The following is a 13,514-nucleotide window of genomic DNA, read 5'->3' as shown; positions in this document are numbered from 1 at the left end:
TATTATTACTGCTCATTGTGGTTCTAGATAGCATTGGAACAATAATATAATGACGGTGAACCAACCATCACATTAGAGCTCCTTGTTATTCTCAAAATAATAGTTAGGTTGGTTGGCTCAATTTGGCATCTGGCATGAGCTTGATCTGTGCCACATCTTTAATAGTGGATATATACAAATATTTTTCTTTAACATAGTGCAGTACCAGTTTAGAAATGAAAATACATGTTTGCAAGTGTTTCTTTTAAAGCTGACATTGTATGGAACTATTCTGTTAGCTACAATTACTTGAACTAATAGTGATGGAAACACCTTGCACTGTTGTGCCGAGGTGATTTAAAATTTGTATTTAGGCACAGGGATTGCACAATCACTTCACATGCAGATTAAAGTGGGTATTTGTTGGGGGCACAGGGAATGCATAATTGGTTCACATGCAGACTGTGCCGAGATTCAAGTGAATGACTAATTAGCAATCGAGTCTCGGTACAGCTGCATAAAAGAATGAGTGCTTCACGCACATATACTTGTTTTGGTTCATCCTGTTTGTTTGTCTGTCTATTTAATTTGGCCAACCTGCTGTTTTGTTTTGTACAAGTGTTCTGTTTTTGTTTAAACATTTTATTTATAAATAAATTGGTGCAGCAGCGCAATTCGCTCAGCACTGTGTGTCCTGCATTTCCAGACCTGATGTAGCCGCCAGCCAGCCTGTTCTATATAACAGGCACGGGTGCACGTGGCAGTGAAACCGGTTAGGCAAAATAACTGCTAGTATTCCTGCCCGACGCTATCTTCTGTAGACACAACTATGTACTTATATTCCCTGCAAATACTATAGTAGGTTTTACTATAGTATTGTTTTATATGGGGTCTCTCCACTCCAAAGGTCCACAAACACCTTTGGTCAACAAGTACAGTACCAGCTTTGGGGTTTGTGCTGGCTCCAACACTTTCTCTACATCATCAACGTTCAGTAGTTAATTGGAAGATCTTTTGACTAGCATGATTTTCCTGTTTTGACACCAGCTCTGTAGTGGTGGCAGTTACACACACAACAAAAGTGTTTTTTGAGTCAGTAGGAACTGAAAGCATGCTTTCACAACCTGTTTTTATTCTCAAACAGATTTCTAGACCATGTCAAAAACCAGGAAAGTCCCTTGCACTGCATTACCAGTCAGCACGCCTGTTTTGAAGATGACAAGGAATCATTCCAGGAGACAGAAATAGCTGACCTCATCAGGGATTCTTATGAGGTGAATTGGAAAGTTCTGCTTGTACCATTTTCTGGTCACATTTAAGGTTGATATATATATATATATATATATATATATATATATATATATATATATATATATATAATATACAGTATATATATATATATTTTACCAACCCCTGGTAAATGCATATGTCAGATGCAACAACCAGAATGTCAGTACTGCAGATTTAATCCTTGTTTTTTCTTTGTGCCTAATATCAATTAGAAAATGGAAACAAATATTTCCTTTAACCTGATTGGTCAATAGCAGGTAAATAACACATTAGAAAATGGATCACAGATTTCCTTTAGCGTGATTGGTCAGTATGAGATCCCTAATCTCTGGTAAAGGACCTTGAATGTTATCATTCTGTGTTTAATCACTCCAAATCAATCTGCCGGGAAATACGTAAATACATTATTTATTTATGTATTTTACCTATTTTCTGCTTGAAAGAAAATCTGAGTTCGAGTACACACGCCCTGAATGTTGAAGTCTGCTTCCTTGCTGTCTTATACGTTCAATCTATCTCTTCATATATTTTAACTATTGTATAGTATTTCACTGGAGGAGTATATTTAAGTAACCTCTTACATGAACTGCTTTCTTTTTCTTGGGGCAGAAATTTGGAGACATGACAGTGGAGCAGATTGAACGTCTGCGATGCAGACACAGAATCCGTGTGCTGCAAACTCACGATGACACTGCCAAGGAAAATACAGTACGTGAGAGAGAGAGAGCTCATACATGTAATATTAAAAGAAGCACATCTCACTGAAAACATGTTTAACTTGTAAAAAAGATTTCTGGTACCAAACTCTGTTTGCATGCCATTTCACCTTAGTAGTGTCTTTGGGATACAAGCATGTCCCGGACTGGAAAACTTCTAGATATTCCACACACACAGTTGGTGAACTTTTGAGTGACCGTGACCTCAATATGAAGGCCATCCTGGAGTTTTCTTCAGTGAATGGATGCCTTAGTGAGTACTGATGTTGAGATGTTCTGTATCAGAATGTCACGTATAGCAATGCCTTCATGTGCATGAATATGTGCTGAGTTTCATGTTGCATTCATGTATTTCCTTACAGCTGAGAGTTGTGGCACCAGACATTTTGCTGACACTAGAAGAATTAGGAGAAGTGTATGACTTGTTCAAGGTGAGTTGGAAACTCACTGTTCGAAAGCTATTAACAGTGTAGACTCTTGGTTTATAGCTTTGAAGCAGGTGAGAAAAGAAATCAATATAAAGGCAATGATTATAGGCAGATGTATTGATGTTTTAGTCATCCGTTTTCAATGTAGTAATTGTACTGCAGTAACTGTTGTCTGCAGGTTATTTACCTGTTTTGAAATCTTCTTTGGTACATTCCTAAAATGTTTCCAAAGTTATCACTACACCTGCATTCTTTCAGAGATCAGACCTTAAAACAGTAGTCCCTTAGGTTTTAAACCCATTTGCCTAACCTTTTTATTAGCTTTATTACAGTTTTAATTTTCCTCACTTTGAAAAGTCACTGAATGTACAACACCGTGGAGCACCCTCTCGCATGTGTTGGTTCACACCTGCTACAAAGTACCAAAGTTTGGTTGTGTGTGCCTTTTTTTAAATAGATAAAGTTTGGTTGTGTGTGTTTTTTTAAATTATTTATGAAAATATATATATAAAATGAATATCAGTTATACAGTATTTGCTTTAAAAGATTGACTGTAATATCTTGCTACTTCTGTATTTCTGCAAATTATATTAAAAACAGTGAGTTAGAGAAAGGGCCTTTATACAGTAAAACACAGAACATGTATAATTTACTGTCAATATGGTATAACCATGAATGAACCGACTTTGAATTATGGAACCGTGACGCAATAAAGGAGAACTGTACTGTATGTTTTCGTCTTTTTAAACAACTGGATGGTTTGCTTGTTTTCAGAGAGAGCACTTTATAAACTGTTACTGGGGTGAGAATGTGCCGGTGCTGCAGTACCACGAGCCCAGTCTGCAGTATGTGGACCAGTACAGGATAGACCGGCATCAGTTCAGGAGCCTGTACAACCTGCTGTCACCATGGATGTGTGGGGTCCACACGGACACTGTGGCGCACAGGGCTTTCCGCCTGCTGGACGAGAACATGGACTCACTCATCAACTTTAAAGAGTTTGCAGTTTGCCTGGGTACAGACCCCTTTTTTGTTTAACATTGTGTGAGAGAATCCATGTCAAGTCCATGTCAGTTCAACCCATGCCTCCCACTTGATCCACCTTATAATCTTTCCAAACTTGGCTTGTATGTTGGTACGTGGGAGTTATCTAATTCCGCCAGATTTTTAGGTTTGTGAGTGACAGACCCTTAAAAATGTGTTTAACAAAACCACACAATTTGGCACAACTGTCAGTGACTGCTTGAGAACAGCCGTGTATGGATATGGGGTTCTTTAGCTTTATTTTAAGCAAGTGGGCAACTTGTATTGACAGTTTTACAGAAACCTTCTCAGAGACAGCATCAGATGGTGCCTTACAATTATTACAACATTTTACAGCATTTTTTTTTATTAATTGAGTTTCATAAAAAAATAACATAAATAAATCGCTTTTTTTTTTTTTTTTTTTTACAGATACAATGTACTGTGAAGAGCTGAATGAAAAAATCAGACTGCTATACAGGCTGCATATCCCCCCTGGTGAGACATCTGTTCACATCTTTACAGTAAAGGGTCTTCACACTCCCAGTCTCTTGATGCTTATTGGTCAACTTGATCGGCTGTATAGGTTCAATGAGTAACTCTTTAAGATAAAATACACCATCGAGTGGAAAAAGCTAAATCCTCCTTTTAACATTACCTTTGACAATGTTACATACAGTTAGCACTCGGTTATCCGTAACCCAGATACACATCAGTCGTGTTTTACCGCCCTTGTATTAAGAATAAAATCAATCCCCATTATATATGTATGTAACAAATTAATGCACTTACCCGTCACACGCGATTTCCTACTCTGTCACCAGTTTCCTGATACAAAGCCCCTCTCAATGTTACAATTTATCTGAATATCTGTCACAACCCACGTTTAAAAAATAAAGAAATAAATAAATAATCTGTCTAATGCCAAATCAGTCCGTTTTTATTGTGCAGTTACACAGCACTTCATCCAGTTTGACGAAAATGCAGCCAAAGCATTTTATTTTTTTCATTTTTTTAAGCTCTTACTGAAAATGATGGAGAGGAACAATCACCGCTAAAGACACCCTTGTTGTCTACTACGAGGCCTTTGTGTGTAGCACCCTCCAATGGCAAGTATTGGTACTTCACCCCATGTGCATAGTTACAACTAACCCCTGCAACAATCATCTGATATTTCCAACACTGCATGTCTGTGCAGAGGTCTAGTAAAGATAACTCAATGCAGTAAATGAGTAAATTGGTGCATGTAAATGTTTTAAGAACACTGTGACACTTAGACAGCTCTGAGGTGGAGTTCCTATCCTAAAAGGATACATTGTCTTCCAGGTTCAGTCCATGGGGAAATAAGGTCTTGCATCTGTGAATCCAGAAGTTTCCTCTTTTATCGAACATGTTAGGATTTTACACTTTTTTTATATTGGAAAAATCTTCATATCAGCATGCTAGGGTTTTGCAACAGGTTGATCCAGCTTTTTGGTAATTGTGGCAGATGTATGGTTTCTTAAATGAGTAAGCAGGTCATTAGTGCTTTACCCACATACTGTTTCTTGTAGTAATGATGTTTGCTCTGGGTAACATAGATCTACAGGATCTACCGTAAATTGTTAGTAACAGCTGAATTAAAACACAGATTAGAACTCCACCTCAGAACTGTCAATGTTCTTAGAAAATGAATCTGTATGTCACTGTGCAACTTTCAAACTTTAACATCAGTCTACCAGCTATTTCTACCATGCTAACTGAAGAAGGCGAAATGTTGCAGCTAATTATTAAAATTGAGTTTTCAGTTTATCAATGGTTTTTCATCTTCATTAAGTATATCAAGTGATTGATGAGTATCCTATTGGATCATGATTCTCCTTGGATATAGAGCTGTTTGCTGTTTTTTAATTCTCTCTAATTTATCTCCTATTTTATCTACATAGCATAATGAACCTTTTTTATTTGAAGGTGAGGTCAATGATTACCAAGAGCAGTTCAGACAAATGCTGAAGGATCTAGCCAAAGACAAAGAGAAGAACCATGAGAAAGAATTGCCCACCATGAACCAGGTAAATCACAGTAGTGTAGAATTGTCTTCACGCTTGTACAGTATCTTTTTTTACCAACTTCAGCCCTTAATCTTGTAAGCCATGTCAGAAGAGAAGGTCAGTCAGGCTTTGTCACACTTTGTAATGGAAAATTGTGATGGAACAGGAGCTGGAGGAAGAGGTTTTCTGATACCAGTCAAACCTTTCTAATACCACTTAAAGTATACGTACATAAGGACATAACTTGTTGAAATGTTGAGGTCTGTATTCGTTCACAAATAAAATGCCAAAATACAAATAGCCCATATAATCAAATATCCCTGTCTAGCTTTGGAACTCAAATATAGTACAAGGTACAATACAACAGTGTCCATTTAATAAAAGTATTTCAATATAGTCTTATTGTGCTGCATGTACAACACATTGTAATCAAACTAAATGCAAATCTTATGCTTCTTTCCCCATACTTGTGGAAATCAGTGGTAAATGTAAGGGTATTTGAGAGCTTTGACTCCTAATTATATTCAGTTCATGAAATTTCAATGTGTTGATAAGTGGAGGGTGGCATTAACAGCAGTGATATTACTGGGTGTTACATATAAAATTCAATCATAATTTATCTTAGTAATTCTAAAAGCAAAATAATAAAAACAAATTACTAGACATGCTGCATCATTTTCTATTGAACACTGCTACTTTACTGTCGTATTGTCTTGCAGAGAGAATTCATCCAGTTCTGTAAAACGTTGTACAGCATGTTCCACGAGGACCCGAATGAAAATGAACTGTGCCAAGCTATCGCCACGGTGACCACGCTGCTGCTTCAGATTGGGGAAGTGGGGCAGAGAATCCGCAGCCTGGGAAGCATGTCCGAGGAGTCGTCTGTTAACGATGACGGTGGAGATGCAGCAGCGTGCTCCAGAGTGCCAGAGGAGGACTCTGTGTTCATGGACGCCAGAGACACGGCTAGGAAAAACTCCCAAACATCAACACTCTCTGAAGGAGAATGGACTGTGACGTTCGAGCAGATCTTGGCGTCTCTTCTCACAGAGCAGTCACTGGTTAACTTCTTCGAGAAACCAGTGGACTTGAAGACCAGAATCGAAAGTGCAAAACTAAACCAGTATGATCAGAGAATAACCCCATTGTTGATTGAGTAGTCTAGAACTGGGCTGCTTGAGCACGTGTGTGATCTTTCTTCAATGTCTGTACAGTTATGATAGACCACAGGGACATTTTGTGTCCTCAGAAATATTACCTGTATGTGCCATTCATTTTAAATTTGCCTTTTATTTAAAAAATGTACATAAAACCCTGGAATTATGCAAGTTTCATATTGCCTGACAATGGAAGTGTTGTACAAGCTGTTTTTCTTTTTTTTGTTGCTGTGATTTTACAGAATTCTAATGTGATTTTTATTTCCGTCCTCCAGGCACTTTCCAATAAACTTGTTTCAATGCTGGTAATTGAAACTTGAAAAAAATTATATTAATGTTCACTAATATGAAGTCTGCCAATCTTAATAGTTGTTAAATGTCAAGTGTACATTGACTGTGCTTTTTGACATTGTTCTGTGGACATTTGATGTGCTATTTCAATAAAAATAATCACTTTTTACTAATGGTACTGAATTATTTATTTTTATCTGGGTTATACAAACAATTAAACATGTACATCGGAATATTTCCCCTGCCTTTTTAAAGCCCTTGAATACTTAGCAGGGCCTGCGCAAGGATTTTTGCCGTCCTAGGCAAAATAGATTTTGCCGCCATCCCTTTTCACTTTTTTTAAAAAAAAGTTATTTATATAAAATTATTGTACACCAGATTTTCTTTTTTTGTTTGTTTTTTTTTTTTTACATTGTCACAAAACTATATACAACTATATACAATCATCACTGGTTACAAACGGTAGTGACATCTACTGTCAGCTCTACAATGACAATATTTATGATCAATGGATTCTACCACCATGCATGAGTTTAGTTATAAATAACAACTGATACAGGATACGCAGGTTACTTCAAACACATCGTATTTTCATTGTACCTTATTTGTACCGTACCGTATTGCGTTCCTTAAATACTATAAAACTGGTATCCAACGTATAGGTTAGTGATCATATAATCGTGCACAGCAAATCCTCCGGTACATTTTTCTATAGGCAGATCCTTGATTTAAGAATTAACTTTAAATAACTGAAGAATCTTTACTGATGTGTTATGAAAATGCTTAAATGGCACACAACCGCTCTAATTTCAGTGCCTGGGCACCGATGAAGCGATCTCTTTTCCTTGTTGTGTCAAGGCAATAATAAGCCGTGCAGAAATCAAATATTTTTTTTCTGTGCTTTTAAGCAGTGTCTGTTCTAAGTGAAGACAGTGGCTGCGTTCGTGATGCTTTTTCGCCCGGCTAGGTTGCATTCAGTCTGCGGCTCACGTCAAGGATTTTGCAGACTGAGCATGAACGGTTTTGGGACGTCAGCTGCCAAGCAGACAGAGCAAACATGGAGGCATTGTGTGAAATCCTTATTGCAGAAGTGGATTTTGTGGTACTTGATTACAGTGATTGATGGAAAATATTTGATTGAAAACATGTTGTACATTATTATTTATTAGCAGAAACCCTAATCCTGGGTGACTGTTGTTGTGCAGACTGGTTAGTTTTCGATGTAGTACATGAAAGTGGCAGTCAAAAAATACAATTACAAAAAACAAAGGGATGTGAACCAGGAATGTTAAGTACTTGATGCAAACCTAAAACAGACGGAAACCTAAATAGCATTGCCAGCAATCAGTTTTTTTTTTTTAAATTGTAAGCTGTAAGCTTGTTTAAACAATGGTCAAACGAAAGAAATGCAAAAGCTGAGTTTACATATAAATGAGGTTCAAACCAGTAACAGAAGAATTAATTCTGTTTTTAAATGAGCAAGAATTTGAAAATAAAATAAAAAAAGACTTCCTGATATAAACCTCATAGTCGTATTTGTACTCAATGGGAGAAACAAGATAACTTCACCAGACACCTGAAAAAGACTCAGACAAACCCCTTTCGAAACGGGGAACTTTGAACGATGTCTTTATCTTGAATGTATTTCTTCTCCATTGTTGTAGCGAGAGGTAATCGTGACGGCAGGTTGTTTTTAAATGTTAGTCATTTGTGTGCTTTAAAAAACAGAATATCTAAAATAACAAATGGGACAGAAAATATTATCACACAATGTCTCTCGGTTTTGGGCAAACCAATTCCAGACTGATCGCCCATACATTGTTTTATTTGTCATGCTAGTACACAGGGATATTCTTGAACAGGTAAAAATGGTCTCTTCAGGGACAGCAATATATTTAGGTATATATGCCTTCAGACAGTAGTTTCTTGTTGCTGATTTTTTTTATTAAGTTATAGTATTCACCTAACATACATGCAAGTCATTTTATTATTTAGCATGTACATATTTAATACATACCATTCATTTAACTATCTACGTTAATGGAAAAACATATTTCATACTTTTAAACATAGTCTGCTTGGTTGAATTTCCAATGTTGCATATCTTGTCGAGTGAAGTCTTTACCTCAAAATACAACTGTTTTAAAACCCCTAATATAATGGACTTTACCTTTCAGCTAGCCAGAGTAACACCAAAAGCTGTCCAGGGGCACAATGCAACAGCCTTGTAATCTAAATGTTTGTAAACATGAAGCAAAACAAATGGGATTAACTGTATTATTGATATGGGTGAACAATGCGATAGTCATGTCCAGTAAAAATTAACCTTTTTTTTACTGGAATAAATTAAATATGCTTATTTAAGCAGTGGACGCAACTTTACCTCACTGGGGTTCTTAATGATCACAGGAGACAGTTTGTTTTATTCATTTTATTCTTTTGATTCAACAGAATTTAGTTCTCATCAACGTTGACTGTCTGCAGACCTGTAAGAGAACACAGAACTGACATTAAAACACATTTTAAAACAGGACAGGCAAGTTTAACAAAACATGGCAAAATGATTAATGTTTAGTGTAGGCGCCATCAAATGCAGATAGCTGCTTGTACTCTCCATTTTACTGCTCTGAAGACAATAAAGCTCACCTTTGTATGTGGTAACAGGAACGTATGTAACCAGGGTGTACAGTTTGTTGGGAGAGTCTTCATCCTCATTACGCTTCCTGGACAGACGCACACGAACACGGTATGGAACGTTCCTAAAAGATGAGGAAACCCAAACATGAATACCATGTGTGCAACAGTCATAGGGAAAATACACCTTCACATTGTTCTGCACTGAACTGCAGTACTTGAATGGTTAAGATATATGGACACTGCAGACATCAGCCAGTATGTGGGAGACGACAATACCTACCCCCTCCTCCAAAAACATTTACTATTTGAAGATGGTTAATGTAAAAAGAGACTCCAAGAGACAGACAGAGTGCACAAACTGAGATGAGAGGTTGTTCAGGCAGCAACACAACCAGTCTTTAAATAATGGGCTTATCTGATCTACCTGGTGTTAAAGTAAATGTACATTATTCAATCCACACACAGGAATTAGGGATGCAACAGGTTTGATTTCCCCCAAACCAAAACTTGCATAAAATTCCAAACTGAACGATACTGCCAAAAAGAGAAAAAAGAACCAAAACCAATTTGTTTGTACAATGCAGTTTCAGTACAAAGCTGGTGGCATTTTGGGAAGCTCATCACGCAGTTTCCTGCATATAGACGGTTCATATTAGCAGCAGGGGGGCGTGGCCCGTGTGTGTGTCTATTTTACAGGAAGACGTTACACCATGTACCATGTTAAAGTAAAAAAATATCCCAGGAGTAAAGAATACGTTGTGTAGGCCTTACCAGTAAATTAACTACAAACCAAAGGATGCCAAATAGCAGTTCAAGTTAAATGTTGTTTTGTTTATTCACAAATAAATGGTACATAAAGTTGTGCCATTTCTTCACAGTAAACAGTGGCCATCGGCACGCTTTCATACAGTAATAACATGAGCTTTACTTGTGCCTTTTTGTAGCTGAACAAGGAAGCAAAAACTGAAATTTAACTTTAAACATTTCAAATAAAAAAACTTGGAAATGCTGTTGTAAACGAAGGGGTCAAAAACTCACCGTTTTGGTTCTCCTTTATTACGTTCCACATAACAAAGTTGCAACAAAAAAATATATAATATATACAATCTATATAAAAATCACTACACAAGACTTCCAGCAAACTGGTTACTGTTCAAGAGAGGCATTTCAGAATGACGTGCTTGCCTTTTTTGATTCTGAGATTCTGCCTTGCTCTTAACTTTTTTTTACTCATTCTTGACGATATGTTTTTTTTTGTTTTTTTCTGCTGGAAATATGGATATAGTTGCTTTAATAATCACGTGTATGATGTCAAAGTTTGCACATGTGCAGTACACCATCAGAAGTTTTCTGAAAAGAGTGCTCACGACAAATTAGTTTTTCGTAATACTACTGGAATGATCTAGGTGGCGTTTTCTGAAAACCCACATTTTCAGAAGACTGAGTTAGCTTGACTTCTGATTCCCAAACACATCGGCATTCTTAAGTTCATGTAAACACACTGAATGACATACATAACCCTGCCACCTCTAAATACCAAATTAAAGCTATTGGTAACAAAAATAAATAGATAATAAGATAACCTAGAATTACATCTAGCAGACACAGTAGTTACATGTCTAGCTTGTTTACATTCCAGTGCATGTACAGTAGACACGCTAATTCAAACTGACAGTCTGAACTGACCTATAACCCAAACCATACCATCATAATGAAATACATACTGATGACAAAGTCTGATCCCAAATTTGAACCTGTCTAGTTCTGATATTCTCAATATTTGATACAGGGATATGTACACATGCAAGTCTGACATATAAACAGTTAACCTCCAAATACCATCTGGTTAGGATTGCAACCACACAATAAATGTATTTCCTGTCCAGCAGGTATATGGCACCCAGACAGATTCAACAGGTCTATTAAAGACTTTTACATACCTTACACCTTTCGTCCACATTGCTTTGTTCAAACGGGTATCAATGCGAACGTCAGGAGTTCCCATCTCCTTCATGGCAAATTTGCGGATCTCCTTGAGGGCACGGGGAGCCCGCCTCTTGAAACCCCTGAAGATTAGGTGAAAAAGCACTATTACTTAGACAAAGTTGTTTTAGTCTACAATACTCACATTGCAGCGACACAGAACTGCAGTGAATCTAAAACTTAAAACAATGACTTGCAGAAGCAGAGGAAACCTGCTGGCAACACCATACTGTTCAGCCATTTAGAAGTGTGTAAAAGATTACAAAAAGCACTAACATGTTTTAAATCAGGGGTCTCCGACCCTGGAGAGCCCCTATCCAGCAGGTTTTATAGGTGTATTTACATCATCAGTTGCTGAAGATCTGGAACACCTGTTAATCTGGACTAATTAAGTCAATAATTGGTTCAATTAAGTAACAGAGATGGTTGAAACAAAAACCAGCAGCCACAGTAACTCTCCAGGACCTGGGTTGGAGACCCCTGTTCTAAATGCTTTGCACTAACTGTTAACACTAATAAACAGCTTACAAAACAGTGCGTACTTTCAACGGTTCGTGTTATTAAGATTCCAACAATGTACTTACACCCCATGGATGCGCTTGTGGACGTTGATGGTGTATTCCCTTGTCACTACCTCATTGATGGCAGAACGGCCCTTCTTTTTCTCACCACCTTTCTTTGTTGGAGCCATCTACAAATGATTTAAGACGGGTAGTGAGTCAATTGGACCTGTTCCTGTCCAGTTCGTACTGGCTTTACCTGTATTCCTTAGCATCAAACAAGAACAGCTAAAAACAATACCTATTACAGATGCTACTGACTTACAACTGTTTACTTCATTCTAATAAGAGTTTTTAATGCAGAAAAATGTATTGTACATTCCAGCTTTCACAGAAACAGCCCATTTTACTTTTTAATTAGGGACCTTAGAGATCTAGAAAAACTACTAATTCGAGGTAGGCCTTTTTCGTAGGCCGGTTGTTGCTTCATTTATAAACAAGAGATTTTAGGAGCGTATTTACAGCAGTGACATTTTCATATTAATTTGACAAACAAACAAAATATCGTTTTCTTCATTTTTAAAACTTTGTGTAGCTTATTGCAAGTGCGAGAACTATGTTCCACAAGAAGCACTACCGTGGTAAACTTTAACGTACGAGTTTCAGTAGTCGCAGTTTTAATTTAAATTGTTATGTTTCCACAATTAATTCACACATAAGACAAAGGTACCTTAATATAACTTCACGCTTAAAACTGCAGTACAATTATACATGCAATTATTATTTTTTTTTTTTACGGAACTGGACTGCACAGGAACTAGGGAGTTATAGGCATAACACTGCTCTTTTGTACGAATTAAAAAATACAATTTATAAATTCTTATTCCGCGAGAACAGTTTAAGGAGCCTGTACAAAATTCAATGCATTATTTCCCCACATGAACACAGTAGCTGATCCATTCGGGCTCTACACAAGTCAGGCTATGTTGCTATATTTTAGTAAATACATGCCCTATCCCCTTAAAATATCGATTCATATAGGTCCCAAAGAATAAATGCTTGAGGTTTTTAAAAATTAAAGGTTAGTTGGAACACGTTTATGGATAGGATGAAGTTGGATTTTCAAGACAGATTACCCATAGAGATACTCACTATAGCAGGGAAAATGTCGGAAAGGAAGAAAAAGGGTTTGTGGGAAAAAACTAAACCTCCCGTGCGGAGATCATATCCGGGGCACACACAAACACTGTCACGTGGTTTTTTTTTTTGCTTTCTGAGAAGAACGAAGCTGCTGCACAGTCTAAAGATCAAACGCACTGTACAAGCATGACGATTAGACTATAACAAACACCAGCAAATGATTACACGACAATATGCATTACCACATACACGCAGTGGATACTTTTTATTCACGTAAAAATTCATGTTTTTGCTGTTTTTCAAAATAGCAGTCAGCCTCTAGATAAGATAATATAATAAC

At 37.1% G+C, this 13,514-nt stretch overlaps 2 protein-coding genes across 2 annotated transcripts in view; one reads left to right on the top strand and one right to left on the bottom strand.

The window, feature by feature from the left end:
- LOC117406100 (TBC1 domain family member 8-like) overlaps nucleotides 1-7,083 on the top strand; it is a 55,124-nt gene extending 48,041 nt beyond the window's left edge. Inside the window, exons 13-20 of the mRNA XM_034009904.3 lie at nucleotides 1,124-1,253; nucleotides 1,879-1,977; nucleotides 2,348-2,416; nucleotides 3,188-3,428; nucleotides 3,869-3,934; nucleotides 4,456-4,545; nucleotides 5,387-5,487; nucleotides 6,186-7,083. Of these exons, the coding sequence (XP_033865795.2) occupies nucleotides 1,124-1,253; nucleotides 1,879-1,977; nucleotides 2,348-2,416; nucleotides 3,188-3,428; nucleotides 3,869-3,934; nucleotides 4,456-4,545; nucleotides 5,387-5,487; nucleotides 6,186-6,626 (1,237 nt within the window). The 3' untranslated portion in view covers nucleotides 6,627-7,083. The remainder of the gene's footprint in view (nucleotides 1-1,123; nucleotides 1,254-1,878; nucleotides 1,978-2,347; nucleotides 2,417-3,187; nucleotides 3,429-3,868; nucleotides 3,935-4,455; nucleotides 4,546-5,386; nucleotides 5,488-6,185) is intronic.
- A 2,247-nt stretch (nucleotides 7,084-9,330) lies between these two features.
- Nucleotides 9,331-13,275, bottom strand: LOC117405357 (large ribosomal subunit protein eL31). The gene is made up of 5 exons (XM_034008348.3): nucleotides 13,187-13,275; nucleotides 12,119-12,225; nucleotides 11,492-11,617; nucleotides 9,561-9,673; nucleotides 9,331-9,400 (listed from the first exon to the last, which is right to left on the bottom strand). The coding sequence occupies exons 2-5, from the start codon at nucleotides 12,223-12,225 to the stop codon at nucleotides 9,369-9,371; spliced, it is 378 nt and encodes a 125-aa protein (XP_033864239.1). The 5' UTR covers nucleotides 13,187-13,275; the 3' UTR covers nucleotides 9,331-9,368.
- Nucleotides 13,276-13,514: the final 239 nt, after the last annotated feature.

Source organism: Acipenser ruthenus, chromosome 9 (assembly GCF_902713425.1).
Source record: "Acipenser ruthenus chromosome 9, fAciRut3.2 maternal haplotype, whole genome shotgun sequence".
Taxonomy (NCBI): domain Eukaryota; kingdom Metazoa; phylum Chordata; class Actinopteri; order Acipenseriformes; family Acipenseridae; genus Acipenser; species Acipenser ruthenus.
This window is presented reverse-complemented; position numbering and strand designations above follow the sequence as displayed.